General features: G+C 39.7%; 1 protein-coding gene across 2 annotated transcripts in view; it reads right to left on the bottom strand.

Moving 5' to 3' along the window:
* The window catches only part of LOC120457591 (DEAD-box helicase Dbp80), a 195,776-nt gene that overhangs the window by 16,258 nt on the left and 157,013 nt on the right, over positions 1-22,505 (bottom strand). For both annotated transcript variants that reach the window (XM_039645101.2, XR_005617035.1), the window contains 2 exons: positions 4,902-5,064; positions 4,726-4,839 (listed from right to left, as the gene is read on the bottom strand). In XM_039645101.2, coding sequence (XP_039501035.1) covers positions 4,726-4,839; positions 4,902-5,064 — 277 coding nt within the window. Of the gene's footprint in view, positions 1-4,725; positions 4,840-4,901; positions 5,065-22,505 lie in introns of those variants that run through there.

Below are 22,505 nucleotides of genomic sequence, written 5' to 3'. Positions count from 1 at the left end.
GACAAGATATATGCTGTTGCTTTGCGCAAATTCGGCATGCCTCATTCCCACGATTCATAGTTTATAAAGCCTGTGTATATGTCGTGTCTAGGACATTCGCACAGCAGCCACTTACTTTGTTCAATGTCTCGAGTGGCTCCTTTGAAAATCCTAACCTTGTCAAAACTTGAGTTTCGCAGAGCTGAACTCGGCCTTTAGCTCAATTCTGTAAATTGAACGTATTTGAAGGGAAATTCTACTGCTGTTGCGACTCAACTGTGGTGCTTTCTTGGATGCGGAGGGATTCCTCAAGATTCAACGTGTTTAACTGGTTGGCCTCAAACAGTAATAATGGAGAAACCAATACTGAATCTTCGTCGAAGGGTCTTGCTTGTAAAATCTCAGTACACTGATATTGTTGCATGCTCCAATCATGCGAATTTATTTGATGCTCTGCAGCGTAAGTATAGATACATACATAAGTTTTGCAAGCGCATTCGACATCCTAGGTTAACTATCACCGAAGTTCAAAGTGGGACTTCTCTGTTGCTGCGTCTGGTTCAGCGTGGGCAGTTATGGAATAATATTAAATCCTTGCAGACCAATAGGGTAGTGGGGAAGGCCGCCACCCAATCATCCTAGCAAAGGATCACCCAGTTACTATGACCATTATAAATCACGCTCAAGACCGCAACCTACATACTGGTCCTCGTGCTCTTCTCAGCATAATTAGATCCCTGTATTGGCCTATTGGGGGGAGGAAAACGAACGAAACATCGCCTAACTGAGGACATAATAGCAGATCTGCCAAAAGAGCGTCATGGGCACCGATTTCTATGGACCATTTTTCTACAAGCCTGAGGCGCATGGTTATTATTTGCTTTGCAACCAAGGCGAAATATTTGGAGATCATTAGGGATCTTTCTACAGTTGCTTTCTTGCACTGCCTAAAACGGTTTATATACACAAGAAGGAGGCCACTAGAAATTTGGTTCCACAACGAAACTAACTTTGTTGGAGCAAAGAACAAGTTGCTTGAACTGAGTTGCTTCCTCAGCGACGACCACACCAAAGCGAGTATCAAGTGGCGTTTCATTCCGCCTCGATTGCCTAACTTTGGTGATCTTTGGGAAGCTGCAGTGAAGACAGCTAAGCATCATCTGCGGTAGTTATTTCGGGTCTCGCAGCCGCCAACAGCACCTAAATTTATTTTCAGTTGATTTCAACAATGGAGAAAACAATTAGTCCACGGCACCGCAGCTTTATCTATGTGGATCAGCTGCAGATCGCGCTCCCTTGTTTTCTCGCCTGCATCTTTGTCGTTGCGTTATGCTTAATGCTCTTATATTCTCAATCTCGTTTTCGTACCCCATGCATGCGCATTGCTGCCAAATTTCTCGAAGAAAATAGTAAATAAAATCGCTTGAATTCGCTATCATACAAATCATTTTTCATTTGCAAAGGTGGCTAATAACAAATTTTATTCGCTTAACATTTTGGTGAGCCCGAGTTGATTTATATATGTACAATATCAGTGCAAATTATACAAAGCTGTTGTAAGCTTCAACTTCGCTGTTACTGCTAATTGATTTGTGCATAAGCAATATTTGTCTACAATCATTGCCCATTAAAGCCAAATAGCGGAAGCTGCCGCTGATTCTCCTTTGCACTCATCTTTCTGCTTGAACCGAATTTGTTGTTATTGCTGTTGCCATGGCTGCTAAAAATTCTGGAAACGTTACCGCTGATGCAAACAGGGTGCCATTTTTTAGGCGCATGGCGACTGCCATATATAACAGAGTGGAACGATGAGCAGATTCTTTATCAACTTTTCCGTTAACTTCATTTGACGATTCCGTTCTGTATATGAGGTTGGAGTTGAGTTGATCGATCTTGAAGATCTTGATTTGGATCGAATTAAAAGCGATTTGAGTGATAAATTTGATGATGTTCTCATAACGCCTAAATACTCAGTTCGTGGGGAGATATAAAAACGGGCCTCTCAAAATCCACGCTCACTCAATCTTTGCTGACAGCATTTCTCCGTGCGATTGTATCCAACAGAAACGTTTATTCGGGAATATGGCACCGTCGCTGCCGCCTCTTGAGCTACCAAAATTCGCTGGATTGCCATGCTAACTGGCTGGACTTTCATTGTATGTTCACGGCGATTAAATTCAACGCCCATATTCGCGCTCTAAACGGATTGGGTACAACGGAACAAATTGCTGGATCCGGCGAGTCAAGCCAAATTCCCGCTCTACGGAATTTAATTCCAGCATGGGAATCCATGGCAACATTTCTGAAGCAGCGATGCAGGACTCTGGTGACTATGGATTTCGTCATGGCATGCAGGCAGCCAGGTGGGAGCTAATCGTACATATATGCGTAGGTCAGCCTTTCTTGCCACAAATCTTAACCTTCTGGCATGTGCTTTCTGTAATGCTACTGGGCACTCAATTCATTATTGTTAGAGTTTTTAGATTATTTTTTACTGAAACGGTGTCCTCATATTCATTTGATCATGCGACAGAACCCTCTGCATTACCTGGTCCATCTTCAGCTCTTATTGCTCACGATTTAGGCAAAGATGATGTATTCCTAGCCACTGCCACTGTATTAGTAGAAAACCGTTCAGAAACCTTTGTTTCTTGCCGTGCTGTACTTAACGCTGGCTCTCCGCTGCACTTAATAACGTCCCGATTTGTAAACTTGCGTCAACTTAGAAAAACCGTGTCGTTCGCTGGACGCATCGACGTTTGTAACTGAAACATACCCCAAAACCTGAAGCTTGCGGATCCAGAGTTTAATCGCCCCCAGCGCGTTTATTTGTTAATAGGCGCCAGTCTAGTTTACGACCTGCTATGCGTTGGTCACCTCTGCCAAAATTGCCTCTAATTCAAAATACACGTTTAGGCTGGGTTGTTTCCGGAGGCTGCAGTCGCTCCAATGAAAAGGCTTTAATATCGCAGTACGCTATTGTTCCGCCTAATGAGGAAAGCCAACTTGATCGTCTTGTGGTTCTGCTTCGGCGGTTTTAGAAGGTGAAGAGTTGCGCCGAGCCCATTGTCCAGGCTCTAGGCTACTTGACTAAAAAGCGCATTTTGTTAAACACTTTGCTCGCTTGCCGGCTGCGGATAATTCTGTTCGATTGCCAGCCAAGTTCAATTCAGATTTTTTGGGAGAGTCTTACTAGCAAGCTCTTCAAAGATTCTTATCTCTAGAGAGAAAACTAGAGCATCGTCCACCCGTCAAAGCTCAATACAAGGCTTTCATCAGGGGGTACTTACATTTGGGACATATATCAGCAGTTCCGATAGAAGAGTCTAGTTCCTGCCGATATGAAAGAGGACAGCACCATCTCTAAGCTTCGCGTCTTTTTTGATGTATCAAATACTTCAGGATATTCCTTAAACTATGTTCTGATGGCTGGTCCACTAATTCAGTTAAAACTATTCCAGATTTTATTTCGTTTTCGCTCGCATCCAGTTATGAACCGCTGTGTCCGGACTTTAAAGGTATTTCCAGTGCATTTTGTAGAGGGATAGTGTTACGTATGGCACGAAGATTGCTTCCTACCTAGCTGTGGGGTCGATGCATCAGTTGACTATAGATGAGGAGGCGACATTTCCAGTGGGTGCCTCATGAAGGCGATTTTACAAAAACGCTAGGTCTTGCCTGGGATCCGGTGTCTGATCAGCTGTTGTTCTCATTTTCAACCCTTCAATCAACAGCAAGGCCTTGCCGAAGTTCAGATTTATCCGTAATTTCTCGATTTTATAACCCTCTTGGGGTGGTTCAAGGAAAAGTTTTCCTGTGACGAAATCCTTCCTTTGGCGCAAAATTTAGAATGACAAGGTATTCGCAGTTCCCCATTCTCACGATTGAACCTTTCTCTTAGCTCTGAATTAGAGATTAATGGTTTCTGCGATGCCAGCACTGAAGCTTATGGAGCCTATGTATATAATATGTATATATTTTAAGGGACAAATCCGCAGCAGCCACTTACTTTGTTCATGGAATGACATTAAATCTTTGCAGACCAAAGTAACAGTTCAGCCCTCTAGTTCACTTGCCTCGCTTTCACCTTTCATTGACCAAGTTGGACTTCTTTGTGTAAATGGTCTGCTGAAGAACTTTTCGTTGAACATCAACGGCCGCCAGCCAATCATCCTATCGAAAGATCATCCAGTTACCATGGCCATTATCTGTAGCCGATATTGGGGCCAAAGGTAGGTAAACTAGGTAAACCGTAATCAAGGCAATCGAACAAATCCTCAATTAATTTAGCTCATAAACTACTAAAGGCGCGTCTCGATGGTGCTCTCTGCGAGTCTGACGCGCAATAAGGATTCGTGAAATGCTACGTGTGTGTATTTAATTGCTTTTCAACAAAGGCGATACGTTTGGAGCTCATCAAACATCTCTCTACAATTGCTTTCCTGCGCGGCCTAAAACGGTTCATATGGAGGCCACGAGAAATTTTGTCCGTCAATGCAACTACTGTGCTACATTTTGGTCACGCCCACTCTAACACCCACAAGCCTCCTAATACGCCTACACTTTTTAACAATCTTTCGACTATTTGCATTTTATTACTTTTCTTGCCATTTTTCGTCGATTTGCCAAAAAATATTTGGAAATTTCTCGCTCGCACTTTCAATAAATGAGTAACGGACATGTAATAATCGAAGAACTCGACACAGCGTTTTCTTTTCTTTTAAATTGAAAAATGAATTCCCTTACCAAATCTTCCAGTGCGACCTATTCGATGTAAATAAGTTTCACAGTCAGCCATCCCACGAACGTCTACGGGCAAATCGAAATTGACTACAATTGTAACTTGTTCGATATCAATGCCTAAAATCAGAATTATATCAGTAGTACAGTAGTAGTATATCTTAGGATTTTTGAGAATATACCTCTAGATAAAACATTTGTAGTTATAAGCACTTTTTCAAGTCCAGAACGGAAACGATCTAAGACAGCAAGTCTTTGCTCAACTGTCAAATCCCCGGAAAGAACAGCAACAGAATGGCCATCCGAGGTCATTTTTGCTGCAAGCCAAGCAGCAGTTCTTCGTGTCTATAAGAGAGAGATTAAATATGTTTTTATTAAATTGAATATAATGGACACCATAACACTGTCTACTTTGGTTTATTAATTCTGTTCCGTTTTTATAAAAACATGTACGACATATACCTAAGCTGCCAGATAAACAGATGATTTGCGGGTTAGAAAGTAAAAATACAATTATTAGGGTTACCACTTATCAATATCTTGACCCACAGTGAACCTCTAAATTTCTAAATTAGGCGGCTTTGTAATCGGACAGACAAGTTTACCTGGTAAAGCAAGACTGCACGTCATGGCATGGATATACATCGATAAAGGGTGAAATATTCCACGCTACTTATGATGTATTCGACTTCTTGATGTGGCGATCTTCTTCAGGGTCGAAGTTCTTGCTGTCCGTGTTCCATTTAGGGCGCCGATTAAGTTTTATAAAATACTCCTTATGTAATTTCTTCCAAATCGTTTGGTTAGTAATTCAATACTTCCCTCTGGCCCAGGGGAGTACGGGAGTCAGTTAGCGCCAATTACAAAACCTCGTTGTATAACGCGGCATACAGTGCTCGAAATTTAATGACGGATTCAATATGTGAGAAGACTGTGCATTTGCAGGAATGTAATAATGAAGCTTCCGATGACTCGCCGCGTATGAAGCTTTACGGAGCAAACAGCTGATTTCCTTTTCCGACCCGGGGGGGTTCTCCGAAAACGAATATTACTGCTACAGCAAAACGGCAAAGATTGACGGAATTAGTTTCCGATTTCTACCTCGATGAATAATTTCGAATATATATCCGACAAAGAGAATCAGCTTGGTCCAGAAGGAAACTTGAAAAATGCACTATTGATGATTGATTCAGCAATGCGGGTGTACAAAGTTTTTGCTTTGAATACGTCTGTCACGGGCGTGACTCGTGTTTTGCTGCGATCAGTTCCATTGTGCGGGTGCGTGAGCTTCTCGACATCAATTTATGTCAATGTAGAAGGCTTTGAAAGCGCTTTAAGTTCGCTTCGACAACATTGGTGGAATCATGGAGTTTCCAGTTCCGATCGATAAGCTAGAGTTATTAGAATATAATCTTGAACCACACAACCAGCGGAACCAAAACACCTGGAGGTCAAAAATTGATGAGACGTCAGATACTACTTGCCGGAATGGATGTCGTTTTTGGGACTTCTATTAATTAATTGCGAAATATGCAGGTGCTCTTTGACACACATTTCCCCCATTGATTAAGTTCCTCACGGTGGTTAATAAGTTCCTTTTTATACCCGTTACTCGTAGAGTAAAAGGGTATACTAGATTCGTTCAAAAGTATGTAACAGGCAGAAGGAAGCGTTTCCGACCATATAAAGTATATATATTCTTGATCAGGACCAATAGCCGAGTCGATATGACCATGTCCGTCTGTCTGTCCGTCTGTCTGTCCGTCCGTATGAACGCTGTGATCTCAGGAACTACAAAAGCTAGAAAGTTGAGATTAAGCATACAGACTCCAGAGACATAGACGCATAGACGTTTGTCGATTCATGTTGCCACGCCCACTCTAACGCCCACACACCGCCCAAAGCTGCTACGCCCACACTTTTGAAAAATGTTTTGATATTTTTTCATTTTTATATTAGTCTTGTAAATTTCTATCGATTTGCCAAAAAACTTTCTGCCACGCCCACTATAACGCCTACAAACCGACAAAACCTGTGTTTAAGACTCTCCTTCTCCCTTCCACTAGCTGAGTAACGGGTATCAGATAGTCGGGGAACTCGACTATAGGGTTCTCTCTTGTTTGTATCTGCGTTGGTGAGCAGATTGTCGCCGCAAAAGGCCACTAGTAGAATTTTGAAGTCGCAAAGTTCATAACGTTCTTGAGGGCCAATGAAGATTTATCAGCCACCCATATCTGGCGATTCACTGTGTTGGAAACTTGTGTATTCGAAACGTAGCCAAAATGGAATAGATTGAAAGGACCAGTCAAACTAGAAAGTGAGGCTTGTAGAATAATTTGCACAATGGCCTGCAGTTTTCTAGCCATAGCTGCCGCATTTGACTCAGGCTCAGATACTCACACGAGAATTTTATTATGTGGCATAGTAGCGAGAGATTGAGCTTATTGATACCATTTCTAATCCGCCTGGCGTGTTTGAAAGGGAATGCTTGCCTCGAAAATGCTACTCTACCCCCTCGCTTGATCAAAGATATTAAAATAGCAAGATGCGTAACGGCCATACGTTTGTTTTGTTTTAAGTTTTAAGCCACTTTTTTGGTGGCAGTAATAACTGCCTTATCTTTGCTCGCGTTAAGTTGAGAGCATGAAAATATAATTCAATTGCTTGTGTGAGTAAAAACAATAAGCAGGAAAGTGTGCTGTGCTAGAGGACAATTTTCGGGACCAAATCAATTTCTAAGAAACGAATTTGATTAATGTTTTGGTTGAAATGAATTAAATATTATAAATAAACTGGGTTTACGACCTCTGAGTCGAACTAAAATATTTAAAGTTTTAAATATTTTAGCATTATATTTTTAAATATTTATTGAGGAACGACGTGCCGACACAAGCACCTAAGAATCTCAGCCTTCAAATATTTTTAACGCGTCAAATACACAAACAACAATTATTCTAGTATTAAGTAATTTATGAAATTTATTATAAATTATTGTGTACATACGTATGTATATTCGGGTATTACTATGCTATATGCTGTATTTGAATAATTACGTATCATGTTACGGCAACGCAAAATTAGAGTTACATGGTGGTGGCAATCGGTCAAAAATAAAGATTTAAAGTCTATAAACTTGTAAAGTAATCGACAATTTTGTCAAATTTCGATGTGTGTTCTAATTGTGTTCAAGAGCGGCAGAAAGTCAAGATTAGAGATAATATGATAAAGTCTATGGTAGTCAGAACATAACGTTACCCTCCTACAGAGCAACTCATGTATCAAGTTATAACTACTGGAACAGAGAAGTTTAGCCAACAACTTATCACGTCGGGACAATCAACTGCACCACCTACAAATAAGAACTGTTTCAAGCAACGTTCACCGGTTAGCTAGGGAAGGTAGTCTGTAATACTGTAATAAGAAGGTAATATATGGTTTACATCCCAATTTAGGCGTCGTAAGGCAAGCAGTAAAAAGTTTTTTTTGAACCGATTCAATGCGGTCCGAGTGAACTACGTATTGTGGACTCCAAACAGGTGATCCATACCCAAGAATCGGACAGACATATAAGGATAATACATTTTTTTTTGACAATAGAAAATTTTAATTTAGAGTCCAGGAGAACACCAAGATCATTAACCCGTTATATTCTGTCCAAAGAGTTTTTTTCTTTAACGTGTAAATTTCATTTTCGCAAGTCTGAAGTGCAAATAATCGTAGCGCAAAGCAAAAGAAAAAAAAAGAAATTTAAAATTCAACACATATTGGAGAGAGCAAGTATGCAAAATAGTGTTATGTATACTTTTGGAAGAAGTTGGATTGATCATATTGATCTAATCTGAAGTAAATCCGTGGTGGGGTAGTTAGACAGTCAACTCAAAGCTAATAGATATATAGAAACAAAACGGTTACAGCTGTCAAAATAAGACTTAGTTAATATGTTTTCATTTGTCATAGCTGAAGATATATCGAAGATTAAATTTTTGGACTTATCAATTTCAACATCAGAGATATATTGATTAGATAAGAATTTATTCAGGAACTCAAATTCCCTTTTGTGTTGTCTATACTTTTTTCTATTAACTGGACAAAACTCTTATAAAATTTATTTCTAAGATTTTTTAACTTCTGAAGGCCTTTTGTGTACCACGGTATATTGCAACAATGTCGCATTATGGTTAAAGTATAGCTGTCAAGTGTCGTTAAGAAGTTGTTATAGTTGATTTCAATGCAAGCATTCGATAGTACAATCTAATGATATGGGGGAATTATAAATTTCATTAGGGTAAAGTACTTAAATTACATTTTTGAACTACATTAACAGACTTTAGAAAATGTAGAAACTCAATGTTAATACGTAACGTAAAGAGGTGATGTATATCACAACCTGAAATGGTAAAATTTGGCAATTGAGGAGTTATGAACAGAACTGGTATAAAGTAAATTAAGTAACTTGCGCGAAACATTGAAAACATTTGAAACATTTGGGTGAGGCCCATTCTATAAAAATCATCAATAACAAGACTGGTGTACATTGCTAGAAACCATAGATGAGGAATGAGAACAAACTGTCCATACAACAGAGCCCAAATTTAAGTCACCCGCAACAAAAAGGTCATCCGAGATAGCATTAATGGGAGAGATGTTATCCATGTGGGCTTTATTAAGAGCAACGCCGCTTTTAGGGGGTATATAAAATTATATAAAAGTATATAAAATTTCCCATCAGTGCAAGGGCAAATTATCCAAAATAGAGTTATCATCGAAGAGTTCGATGAGTTAACATTCTAAGGACATTCTGCTGTAGTCTCTTTCCTTACAGAAGACTCCGAAAAGATTCAGATAAAAATATTCTGCCGAGTTCAAGTAAGTGTTAAGCCAGTTTTCAACCAATCGGAGCTAGAGTAGTTCAAGAATACTGATTTCGTTTTAGTAGTCATGCCAGCTATATTTCAAAACAAGAGAGAACGCTATAGTCGAGTTCCCCGACTATCTGATACCCGTTACTCAGCTAGTTGAAGGGAGAAGGAGAGTCTTAAACACAGTTTTTGGCGGTTTGTAGGCGTTATAGTGGGCGTGGCAGAAAGTTTTTTGGCAAATCGATAGAAATTTACAAGACTAATACAAAAATGAAAAAATATCAAAACATTTTTCAAAAGTGTGGGCGTAGCAGCTTTGGGCGGTTTGTGGGCGTTAGAGTGGGCGTGGCAACATGAATCGACAAACTTGCTCTGCGTCTATGTCTCTGAAGTCTGTATGCTTAATCTCAACTTTCTGGCTTTTGTAGTTCCTGAGATCACAGCGTTCATACGGACGGACAGACAGACGGACAGACGGACATGGTCATATCGACTCGGCTATTGGTCCTTATCAAGAATATATATACTTTATATGGTCGGAAACGCTTCCTTCTGCCTGTTACATACTTACTTTTCAACGAATCTAGTATAAATATAAATATAATTTAAGCTTATTAATTCTCCTTTAAGCTGCATTGGATGGTGTTGATAAAAAAAGAAGGAAGTTGCAGTGCATTCAGGGGCAGTAGTGAGGTGTGTCCAAAGTTTTCAATGAGAGGACTACGCACACTGTTAGCACGAGTTAGTATAGGCTACTCCACACCATAATTCAAGCCGCTGGCAGCGTGATCAGACTGTATGTATTTGAAGAAGCAAGCATCAAGAGTGAAGCTGTTTTCTCTCTACGAAGCTAAAATTAATGACATCTGATTCATAAATAAGGCGACTGACTGGCGGACAAACTGTTAATCGTTGAAATTGTTGTTGGAAATGGTGCGGAAAGAAGAGAACAAAAGATAGTTGAAGGTGACGTCAAAGTCAGTGACGATGGGTACTGGAGATGTCGTCTTGCTGGGAGTAAAGACCCGTACTAGATAACCTTAAAATTAATAAACTACAAACTATTTGAATTCAATTTTTTTTAGTCAAAGGATTACAAGTAATTAATTCCACCCTAATTTTTAGCTTAACCGCACAAAACTGCCACGCCCACACTTTTGAAAAATGTGTTGATACTTTTCCATTTTTTTTGTTGGTCTTGTAAATTTCTATCGATTTGCCAAAAAACTTTTTCCACGCCCACTCTAACGCCCACAATCCGCCAAAAACTGTCAGTGTTGAAGACTCTCCTTCGCACTTTTTCTAGTGCGTTGCTCTACTTGCTGCACAGATTTTTTGACCTCAAAAAAGGGGATCTCCTCGCACGATATTACCCGCAGATAAAAAGTTATTTCAATAGTTGTAAGTCAGCTGAAGCATTCTTCAAACAGCGAGAAACGTAGACCGCTTTGTTTCACACTTTAAGATACCATTGATGTACATTGATCAATGATCAATCAACATTGATCCTGATCAAGAATATAAATATACGAATTTATACGAATACGAATAAATCAACGAATCTTTTACCCTGCGGTAAAGGATGTAAGTATACACTATTATTTTAAAATAAGGTTTGTAAAACTAAATACTCAAACTGTTCACTTTAAGAGAAAACTACTGTAAAATGGCAGGATGGCTGGCTTCTCGATTGGTGGAGTATTTATTGTTGGCTAAGAGGGTAACACTCAGTAAATTGACATTCGCTTTTACAAAAATTCGCGTGCGCTTCCTTACGCGTGCCTTTTCAATCTCCTCTTCTTCTTACTCTGTCGGTATCGATCATCATACCACTTAGCCATCGATTACAAACTATTGGGTTTTGCTTTAATTATTACTGGACAACTACCCGCTCGTTACATTCGGCCTCTCCTGACGATTTCGCACCAGCGTTTCATCTTATCTGATGAATACACTGACTTATAGTGTCATTGCTTTCGTTGTGCATGTGGCATATCTTCAACTAGATATCGGTCGTTGGGCAGCACTTTTGATACAATAAAAGGACCTTTGTTTGCGCGACGTGCCGTGATAAACGGCTCGTTCTCGACCAAGATAATGTATAAAAGCTAGAATGGGGAGCATTTAGTAGTGCTATTAATGCTAGTGGTATTAATGCTCCACTGGACGTCCCAACGTTCGTTTTCATTTGAAAGCAAAATCATTGACAAAATAATTCGTTTTGTCCTTTCTGCATGACCGTTGGTTCTTGGTGTTCTCACGGCGTTGAGTATATTCTTTACATTGTTCGACTTGCAATAATTCTCAAAATCTTCCGTGAATGCGGTACCTCGATCTGTAATAATACTATCTGGCATTCCAACTTAGCTAGTGACTTCTTGTAGGGCATCTAGGACGTGTTTTGATGCTGTACTTTTTACAGCTCGAACTATGATGAACTTGGTGAAAGCGTAGACAATTCGCTTTACAATTTCATTTCGCTTTGAACTTTTTGGAAACGGTCCCAGGTGATCCATGTGAACGATGAAAAATGGAATTGGCTTAATGTCATCGTAGTGGACTGACCTTCCAGGCGTCCACCTGGTATTTTATACATTGCGCAGCCGACACAGGACTTTATAAAGCTTTTTACAAAATTACGCATTCGGGAAAACTAAAAAAGATTCAAAATCCAACTGATGGTTTTATCTGTGCTCATGTGTCCGGCTTTGTCGTGGCACTACTGGCGCTCTACTTGACGACACTTGCATGTACTTCATGTTCAGGATCTATGCGGTAGCTAGTTACAACAGGCTTTGACGTGAGGCATATCTTCAATGTTTCAAATGCATCGTCTTGTGGCTGCTCCCATTTGAACTTTTGGTCGCAATCTCGCAATACTTGTAAAATTCTCCCTTGTTTTTCGTACATCTCATCAAGTTTGGCTGCGGATGAGGATATCGTTCATGTAATGCATCATGTCGCCTTTCTTCACACGCTTTTGCAACTCTGCCATGACTGTTAAATGCAGCACGTGCAATCTGTAGCCCATACGGAAGACGTTTAAATTCAAATAATCCATCCGTGGGGATGAACGCAGAGAACTTTCTGCTCTCTGGTTTCATTTCAATCTGATAATATCAGCTATTCAGGTCTAGTGATGAAAAATATACGCAAATATGAGCAACGCGTCTTTCTCCTCTCCTATGGGCATGAATTAGCAAAATGCCCGACGTTTTCGCAATTGAAGTATGCTCTAGCTTCTCTTGGCTTAAATTGCTTCATTTAATTTTTCAGCTTTACCTCGAATTTACTGGATTTGGGTAAAAACCAGCGTTTAAAAAACGACCGTAAGTTTCATTTCACATGATTTTGCTTCTGCTTCTGAAAAATCAGAAGTCGCAGTCAAAGCATAAGTAAAAATCACGCAGCGTCATATATAAAAAATCAGCAGCAGTCGCCGTTTTTCATTTTTTCGCTTTCTGCTTTGTTGTTGCTTTTGATCGTAGATCGTAAGTCGCTGCTTTCGGAAGTCGTCAGCAGTCGCAGCAGCATAAGTCGGCGCCTTCGACTGTTTGCTGCTTTTGATTTTCATTGCTATTGCTGCTGATCAACAGTCGCAGCAGCGTAAGTCGGTGCTTTCGACTTTTTGCTACTTCTGATTTTTGCTGCCGAGCAGCATAAGGCGACAGACGCATGAGGAGACAAATTCATTCAGTAGCCGCGACTTGTATTTAATTATGAATGACTAAATTTTTTGGCAACGAAAATCAAAGGCGCCGACTTATGCTGCTGCGACTGCTGACGACTTCTAAATTATCAGAAGCAGAAGCAATTGTTCACTTCTGATATCGCTCGCAGCAGAAGCAGCGAATAGCAAAAATATTGCGACTTCTGCTAATTCGACTGCAGCTTTTCAAACACTGGTAAAAACTGTTTCTTATTTGTATTGGGTATCCCTCTATTTATAAAATATGCCTTGGTAGCGGCGCAAAACTCATTCATCGAAAAAAATTAAATGGCTGAAATACTGTTTTGCAGCTCTCTGTGCTGTAGACCCGCTCTAACATAACGGATGACTGCCGCTTCACTAAGCTTAAATCGCAAACCAAGTGCTGACGTACGGAAACAATACTCCTTTACGGTTTCCTTCGATCGTCTGGTTGCATTTGCTATGATAAAATGAATTTCTGAATCGTCCGGCTCCGATCCGAATTTCTCTCGGATTGCTGATGCAAAACTGTTTCATGTTGTCTGTAAAATCTGCGAGGAATCGAGGCACATTTTGGCGGGACTTTTTAGCTTTGTATATATAGCAAGAAGTATACTAATTTGTTAACACGATCGATGAACTGATTCGAATTGAGATCGAATTGTCATCTCATAGTCTATTTGCAATTTCCTTAACCGACGCTTGTCTACCATGGCTGATCGCCGCTTGATCTCCAGGGTTATGGTTGATAAAACCATCTATATCAATTTCATCTTCCCGTTGCTGCTGCTGATGATTAGCTGTTGGCATACTATTGGCAAACTGTGCCATCATGTTTGTCAGCGTCGTCTTCTGCTGTAGTAGTTGTGAAATCGCAGCCGCCTGTGCTGGGAATGATTTCTCTGGTTTCCTCTGCGGGTACCGCAACTGGACTGCTTGAGCTACGCTATCATGACCATCTTTTCCGAAAAGGATCGCTCCTCTTCGAACATTTTGACTGTTTTCGTTCTAATGTACGCACAACCACAATCGTTTGCACGCACAATTTTGCACCCACGAGAACCGCTATATGCCCGTCTGCAAGGGTGATAGCTATTTCACCACAATTCTCGTGTGATATCAACTCCTGTGAATTTCACCAGACCCTACACATACACACAAGCTTTTTGCATGTATACGTCCAGGTTCACCAAGATTCCTGAATCCATCAGCTGCCCCTACTTTTTCGTGTCTGTCACACTGTTACTGTCTCTTACACATTACCAACTCAAGTTATCCCACTTCTGAACTGTAAAATGACAGGATGGCTGGCTTCTCGATTGGTGGAGTGTTTATTGTTGGCTAAGAGCGTTCCTTAGGCGTGCCTTTTCAATGTCCTCTTCTTTTTGATTTTGCTTAAATTTTCTTCAATCTTGAAATTACGTGCAACAGAGTCGAGCCGAAATAACAACCAACGTCATTTCGATAGCAACGTCAGAGCGACGGCGGCATCCGAAATTGAAAAATTCTATCATCAGGTAATCTGTATTACGCGACAAGCATAATAATACAGTGGAATCTGTATATATATATCCTACTATAACTCTGCCATAATGTTGTTCAAAAAAAAAAAATTAAATATACATATATATTATGATTTTAAAATATTGGTTGTAAAAGTCTGAAACACATTTTTATACCCGTTACTCGTAGAGTAAAAGGGTATACTAGATTCGTTGTAATTATGTAACAGGCAGAAGGAAGCGTTTCCGACCATATAAAGTATATATATTTTTGATCAGGACCAATAGCCGAGTCGATATGAACATGTCCGTCTGTCTGTCCGTCCGTATGAACGCTGTGATCTCAGGAACTTCAAAAGCTAGAAAGTTGAGATTAAGCATACAGACTCCAGAGACATAGACGCAGCGCAAGCTTGTCGATTAATGTTGCCACGCCCACTCTAACGCCCACAAACCGCTCAAAGCTGCTACGCCCACACTTTTGAAAAATGTTTTGATATTTTGCCAAAAAACTTTCTGCCACGCCCACTATAACGCCTACAAACCGCCAAAAACTGTGTTTAAGACTCTCCTTCTCCCTTCCACTAGCTGAGTAACGGGTATCAGATAGTCGGGGAACTCGACTATAGCGTTCTCTCTTGTTTCTTTATATGTAAGTTTATTCGAACTGTACCCTTTGATAGCAATCGACCGCGCCTTTTTAATTATATTACCGCTGTATATATCATTTAGATCATAGTTTTTTTGCGGAAAGGCACTTTTTCTATTTTTACCTATAAATAAAATCATTTGGGAAACTTTTTAACGATCAAATGGTGGGTACACAGAAAGTTAGAAAATTAGAAAATAACAAGAACTACTTTTGGTAGGGTTAGTCTAGACGAATATTATAGGAACGTACGATGAACGAACATGCCAAGCTTTGTCAAACTCTTTTGAACAAGGCATGGGGGCTTCTAGCTGTGTTTGAAATAGCAGCTACATAGGTGATCATTAAAACAAACTTTCAAATAAAAATGCGTTGAAGTACCTTGCTATCAATAGATAACCATAGATAATAAGAACATTACGATAAAAAAAATGATGTAGGGCACTGATAATATTGACAGACACAAAAAATAAAAACTGAATCAGAATTAATAACATCAAGGCAAAAATTAGAGGTCCCAAATGCCACACTGCCAATTTACTGTATTTGTTTATGAAATATCTTTATTATATTTCACATTTGGAGAGCCATCTCTCAGAAAAGAGTGTAACCACATTACAAATTTTGGGCGGGAATCCCAAGAGGAAAAGCTCTTTAATAAGTTCTCTATGGTTATAGAGTCGAAAACTTAAAAAAAATCCATACAAATTCTGTTTATGGTGAACAATAGTAAATTGATAGTAATAGATCGGCAACTGATTAAACCATGCGAAATAAGCAATTGTATTTGTCTAGTGATCAATTTTTCAAATAAATTCGGTATATCTCTGACTTCTAGCGACTCCTAAATAGTTCGCGATATCAAATCTGTTCCCTTTTTAAAGAGCGGAACGATAAAGGATTGTTTTTAGACAAACGGAAATTTACATTGATTGATTGACATTCAAAATCGTTGTTAGAGAAGACACTTTATTTTTTTTAAATTCTTTTTTTAATAAAATTATAAATTATAAGAAAAATAAATAAAAAATTATTGACCACGCTTTTTATTGTTTCAACAAGCGTCCAAGGGTCACTAAATCGTCTTCCTCCTTCGTATACTTTCCTTGACAGAAATCCTCAGATGATTTCGATAATGTTGAGTATGGCGGACACTCGAGCAATTTGACATTTTGATTCTCAAACTACTGTTTACAGCCCGAGTGTTATGGATTACAGTCTTCTTCGCATTTGCTTTCATCTTCAAAGTGACATGCTGGAGCTCAGATGTTCCAAAAAAAAGTATGGCTCCCCACCCCTACACAACAGTGATGTCGACTTAAGAAACAATCTTACGTTCTCATTTCGTGAAATTAGTAATTATAACCATCCGGTCCATCAAGGTTAAACTTTTTTTGTCAGAGAAGACCACAGTCTTCCACTTCATGTTTCACGTTGTGTTCTCGAGCAAATCGAAGTCGTTCTCTCATTAAGGTGCTTTTATTTTTATTTTATTTTTTGGCACCTCGAATAATTACTTTTACCTTGGAAGCTTTTTTTATTCCTCCATTCATTTTTTTCCGTAGTCTGGCTCATTACGAACTGAATATAAAAGAATTATTTTTTATAATTTTATTTATTAATTTCTTTTCATTCACACGGTCAAAAAAAATGTGAAGTCGAAGGTGTAAAAGTAGATGACACAAAAAGCGAGGGTACTTTAAGCAAATTTCTCTTTAAAAGCCAAATTCTGAATTTTCGTTCCTTTTTTTTTAATGTTATGAGTAAACAAAAGGTTTAAAATAAGAAGAAAAAACAAAAATGTGTTTAATACAATATGAGATAAAAAAAGAGAGAACGCTATAATCGAGCAATATCGACTCGGCTAAAAAATACCCTGGGAGCTTTTGTGTATTCCGTACAGTCAAAAGACCTGCCGTCGGCATTAGCTTTAGCTAAGGAGGCTGAACGAAAATAATTTGCGGCAACTTACTCTAGTGCAATGGTCTGAGATCAGAACATAACACAGCCTATTAATTCATAGGCACAACATTTTAATATACAGAATTTTTTAGAAAGGCCGCAGAAACGCCAAGAGTATAGAGGAGCGGCCGCAGACGCTCTCATCGCGACAGCGGTTTGGATGGACTTCTCAATTCTTGAGACAACGCTCCAAGCTATCGTTCATCAAGCAGCAGTTGGCTGGGACGAATAAAAGCCCCTTAGGAGCTTGAAAATATAACGACATTAGCCTCATTATTTTGCGTAAAATCGATTCACTGTTCAAACACCATTAATGTAAACTCCCTAAAGACATTTTGGATCATGGGATACGACTTGCTAACGCACGTGGGAACCTCCCTCAATATGCACAAAATGAAAAAGCTTTTAGTGATTGTTCACACTATAAATTAATAGGTTCTTATCATCTAAATTTATAATGCAGCGCTTGGTCAATGCAGCTGAGATTTATTCTTAAATCTATGTTTGAGGCCTATGATCGCGCTAATCACCTCCGCGAGGTCATATCTCTTGACACTTCGGCAATAGACCACTGCAATCGTACTTAAATGTAGTTGCCACCTACGCTGTCCCGTGACATGTTTATTGCAGCCCATAAATAGAACATATTTATAGTTTGTCTACTTATCATGTCTAAAAACATATTTAAACATTCTTCGAAGGGAAAATGTACGGCCTGTAGTCGTCTCTCATTTATGCATTCACCTCTGATGCGTTGAATAAGCTTCATTCTATCCAAAGAGCTGATTGTCTTACTTTCGTCAAAATGTTCAGGAGCTCCAATTAGAGGTCTTCCCACCAGAAAATGAGCCGGCGTTAATATGTCCTCACCATCGTTTTCGCTCCTTACAGTGACTAATGGGCGCGAGTTTAGGACTGCTTCGATTCAACATAGCAGCGATGCAAATTCTTCATTTGTAAAGCTGTTTTCACGAATAACTCGTTTAAGGTGATGCTTAACTGATTTTACAACGGCTTCCCATAAACCTCCCATGTGGGGGCTTCCCGGGGGAATAAAGTGCCACTTGATGCCTTCTTTTTCTAGTGTAGGTGCTAACTCATTATTGTTTTTAATGGCAGCTACAAATTCTTTGTCCAATACTCTTGAAGCTCTCACGAAGTTTGTTCCATTATCTGAGTATCGGTTCTCACTCTGGCCTCGTCTTGCAAAGAACCGTCGAAGAGCCTCCAGGAATTTGTCTGCCGAAAGGTCGCTAACAGCTTCCAGATGTATCGCTTTTGTTGCCATACAAAAAAATACACAAATGTATCCTTTATACGTTTTTTGACCTCTTTCCTTTGAGCAGCGAATCTGGAACGGCCCGGCGTAGTCGATTCCAGTATTTTGAAACGAGTCATCAGCCGTAACGCGATAAACTGGTAAATTTCCCATCAGTTGACTGGACATCTCTTGCTTGTATCGTATACATACATTCTCTTAAATATTTCTTTAAGGAATTTTGTATGCCAAATATCCAGAACTCCCTCTGAATATAAGTTCTCATAATGTTAATTCCGCCATGCATAGTTTCTTTATGAGCATCCTTTGCAATTAACCAAGTCAAATGTGACTTATCCAGTATAATTGGATGTTTTACATTATACGGTATCATTGCGTTTTGTAGTCGTCCACCAACTCGGAGCACGCCATCACTATCCAAAAACGGATTTAGCGCCTGTAACTTACTCTTTGGTTCTAATGGTCTTTTGTTTTTGAGTAGTCTGACTTCGTGTCCAAAATCCAGCTGTTGTTGTATCTTTACCACGGCGATCTTCGCTAGCTTTAATTCCTTCACCGTAAGATGTGAAGGTTGTTGCGATTTTCCTCTCAGCTTTGTTATGAAGCGTAATACATACGCCATTACTCTAAGAAGTTTGTCGATCGATGAATACTTCGATAAAAGAGGGTTTTGCAGATATTCGGATTTTATCAATGTGGATACCACAATTTCCGATTTCTTTTGAGTGGGCCAGTGTTGTGCATATATAGATAGCCAATTCGGTCCTCTCCACCAAATTTCACTGATTTTAAGAGCTTGCGGTGATATCCCTCTTGAAACCACGTCCGCTGGATTTTCTTCCGATTTAACGTAATTCCATTTGACACTGGGAATTAGTTTATTGATATCTTCCACACTAGTTCTAACGAACTTGCTGAGCTTGTTCTGTATCCAAGCAATAGTAATCTGCGAATCCCTCCATGCATGCATTGTAATCTTGTTGCCCGCACTTTCGCTAATAACTTTGCTAATAAAAGCGCAGCACATAATTTCAACTTTGGAATTGTTTTCCTGTTTTTTATAGGATTTACTTTGCTTTTTGCTGCTAGCAAAGTAACTCTGTCGCCTACTTTTGTATACACAGCCACTGCATACGCTTTCATTGATGCATCGCAGAATCCATGTAGCTCCATAATACCTTTGAAGCATCCAGTCCAGCGTAAAATGCTACTTTCTTCTAAATATGATAGACCTTTAGCATATTCCATCCACCAGTTAGCTAAATTGGATTCCAATTCAACGTCCCAAGTCATCGGTAACTTCCACAGTTCCTGAATGAAACATTTGCCTTGAATCGTTACAGGTGCCAACCATCCTAGTGGGTCGAAAATTCTGAACAACTGTGATAACACTAACCGCTTTGTTATGCGTGTTAGCATTGGGTTTTCTGCCGAAAACGTAAATGTATCCTTCTTCGGATCCCATTGAAGTTCTAAGGTTTTGATCGATTCATTCTCCTCAATGCAGATTTTTCTCCGTAGCACCGTCGTCCTGAATGTCGGCTAAAATACGTTCGTCACTTGCAACCCATTTTCGCAGATGCATGCCGGCCTTCTCCATCACTTGTCTCAATTTCCTTGGAAGTTCATAGCACTCGTTGACTGTGTCTCCACCAGTTATGAGGTCATCCATATAAAAGTCGTCTCTAATTGTTTCTGCTTAGACGCTATCCTCTTGGCAGAAGCGAACTGCCAACTCTCGTAGACATCGGACTGCTAAGAAAGGTGCTGCCGAGGTGCCATAAGTTACGGTTGTTAACAAACTCACTGATCGGCAATTTTGGATCATCTCTCCATAGGATATATTGGTATTCTTGGTCTTTCTCAGCAACCTTTATTTGGCGATACATTTTTTCAATGTCAGCTACCATAACATATTTCCACTTGCGCCATTTAACTAGAATATCGAATATATCCTTTTGAATCCTAGGACCAGCTATAATAACGTCATTTAGGCTTAGTCCATTTGTCGTCATTGCGGATGCGTCAAAAACTACTCGTAGCTTCGTAGTTAAGCTTCCAGGCCTTCTTCATGAAGACACAAAACGCAGTATCAACAGCAATAGCCTCAAGCAAGGCCAAGACACACTATTGGATACAGCTGTTGTTTTAGTGAAAAACAAATCTGGAGGTTACAACGAGTTGAGGGCGCTTATTGACGGTGGATCCCAGAAGACGCTGATTTCAGAGGAATATTAAGGATTTCCAGAGTAAGGAGTACTATAGAGGTCGAAGGTATCTCCCAGACTATTCAATTATCAAAAATTAGTGTCCACCTGACGATCAAACCAAAAATTCCAAGCAGCTTCAAAACATCAACGGAGGCATTGGTTTTACCAACACTCCAAAGAGCCCTTCCCAGCAAAAAGTTTGATATTGATATCAACAAAGAGTGGACGGGCTACAGGCTAGCAGATCCACGATTCAACGAGCCAAGCAGAATTGACATGGTGATAGGTGTGGATCTATTTCCCCTGATTATGATGGAGAAAATAAAAACCGTGAATGGAATCTTGGGACAAAAAACCAAATTTGGATGGATTGTGTCCGGAAATATAACTCGAGCAGCAAAGCACAAAATTATAAGTGCCACTACAACAATAAATCTAAAGGACCTGGATCGATTTTGGGAATTAGAAGATGAAGCCGATGAGACGATTACAGACAATGCAGAATGCGAAAGAAAATTCCAAGAAACAATTGTCATCAACGAGGAAGGCAGATTTGTGGTGTCAATTCCATTCCGCCAAGAGGCAAAGCTGGGGGACTCTCGCAAACAGGCAATGGCAAGGCTCATGCAAATGGAAAAGAAGTTTCAAAGAAGCCCAACGAATTCATGAAATAATACTTTAAGATGGGACTAATGGAATCTGTAAAGACAACGGGTCAAGGTAAATACTATTTACCCCATCAAGCTGAGCGGTATTTTTGGTAATGGCATTTACTGAGTTGTGTTGTTTTATGAGTCCCACGGCCACACCTCCCGCCCAACCGACCGAGGGGCGCTGCCGTGTATCGTACGGCTCGAATCGCGGGAAGTTAGATCTACAATGATTTAAAATTAGAGGTACGTAATTTCTATTAAATCTGCTTGGAACAGTGAAGTTTAGCCGACTAACCAAGTCGGGACTATCCACTTCACCACGAATAAGGTTAAAAATAAATACTGTTTCAAGCATCGTTCTACGGTTAGCTAAGGAGGGTAAGTTAATTAACATTAATCTACTTGAATAAGGAGGTAATCTAAGGTTTGCATCCCAATTAAGGCGCCGTAAGGCAAAAAGTAAGAAGTTCTTTTGAACCAATTGGATGCGGTCCGAGTAAACTTCATATTGCGGACTCCAAACAGGTGATCCATACTGGAGGATCGGACGGACTAGAGAAATAAATAAGGTTTTGGTCATGTAAGGATCATCAAATTCCTTTGACCACCGTTTTATAAAACCAAGCACACCCCTGGCCTTATTGACAATAGACGAAATATGGTCTGAAAATTTAAGTTTAGGGTCCAGAAGAACACCAAGATCATCAACATGTGTTATTCTGTCCAAAGAGAAACCCACTTAAAGTGTAAGTTGCGTGCATTGAGTTGGCACGACAAAAGGTCATAACTTTACACTTAGAGCCATTTAAGTTTAATACGTTATCACGGCACCAGGTTTGAAAGCAATCTAGATCGGATTGTAAGTCCAAATGGCGAGAAATGTCCTTATATTGCAGGCATAATTTTACATCATCAGCGTACATTAGTACACGCGAATGATTTATTATTAAGGGAAGGTCGTTAATAAATAAGGTAAAAAGG

Source organism: Drosophila santomea, unplaced genomic scaffold (assembly GCF_016746245.2).
Source record: "Drosophila santomea strain STO CAGO 1482 unplaced genomic scaffold, Prin_Dsan_1.1 Segkk5_quiver_pilon_scaf, whole genome shotgun sequence".
In the NCBI taxonomy this organism is placed as follows: Eukaryota; Metazoa; Arthropoda; class Insecta; order Diptera; family Drosophilidae; genus Drosophila; species Drosophila santomea.
Note: the sequence above shows the minus strand (reverse complement) of the source record. Positions and strands in the feature narration are given on the sequence as shown.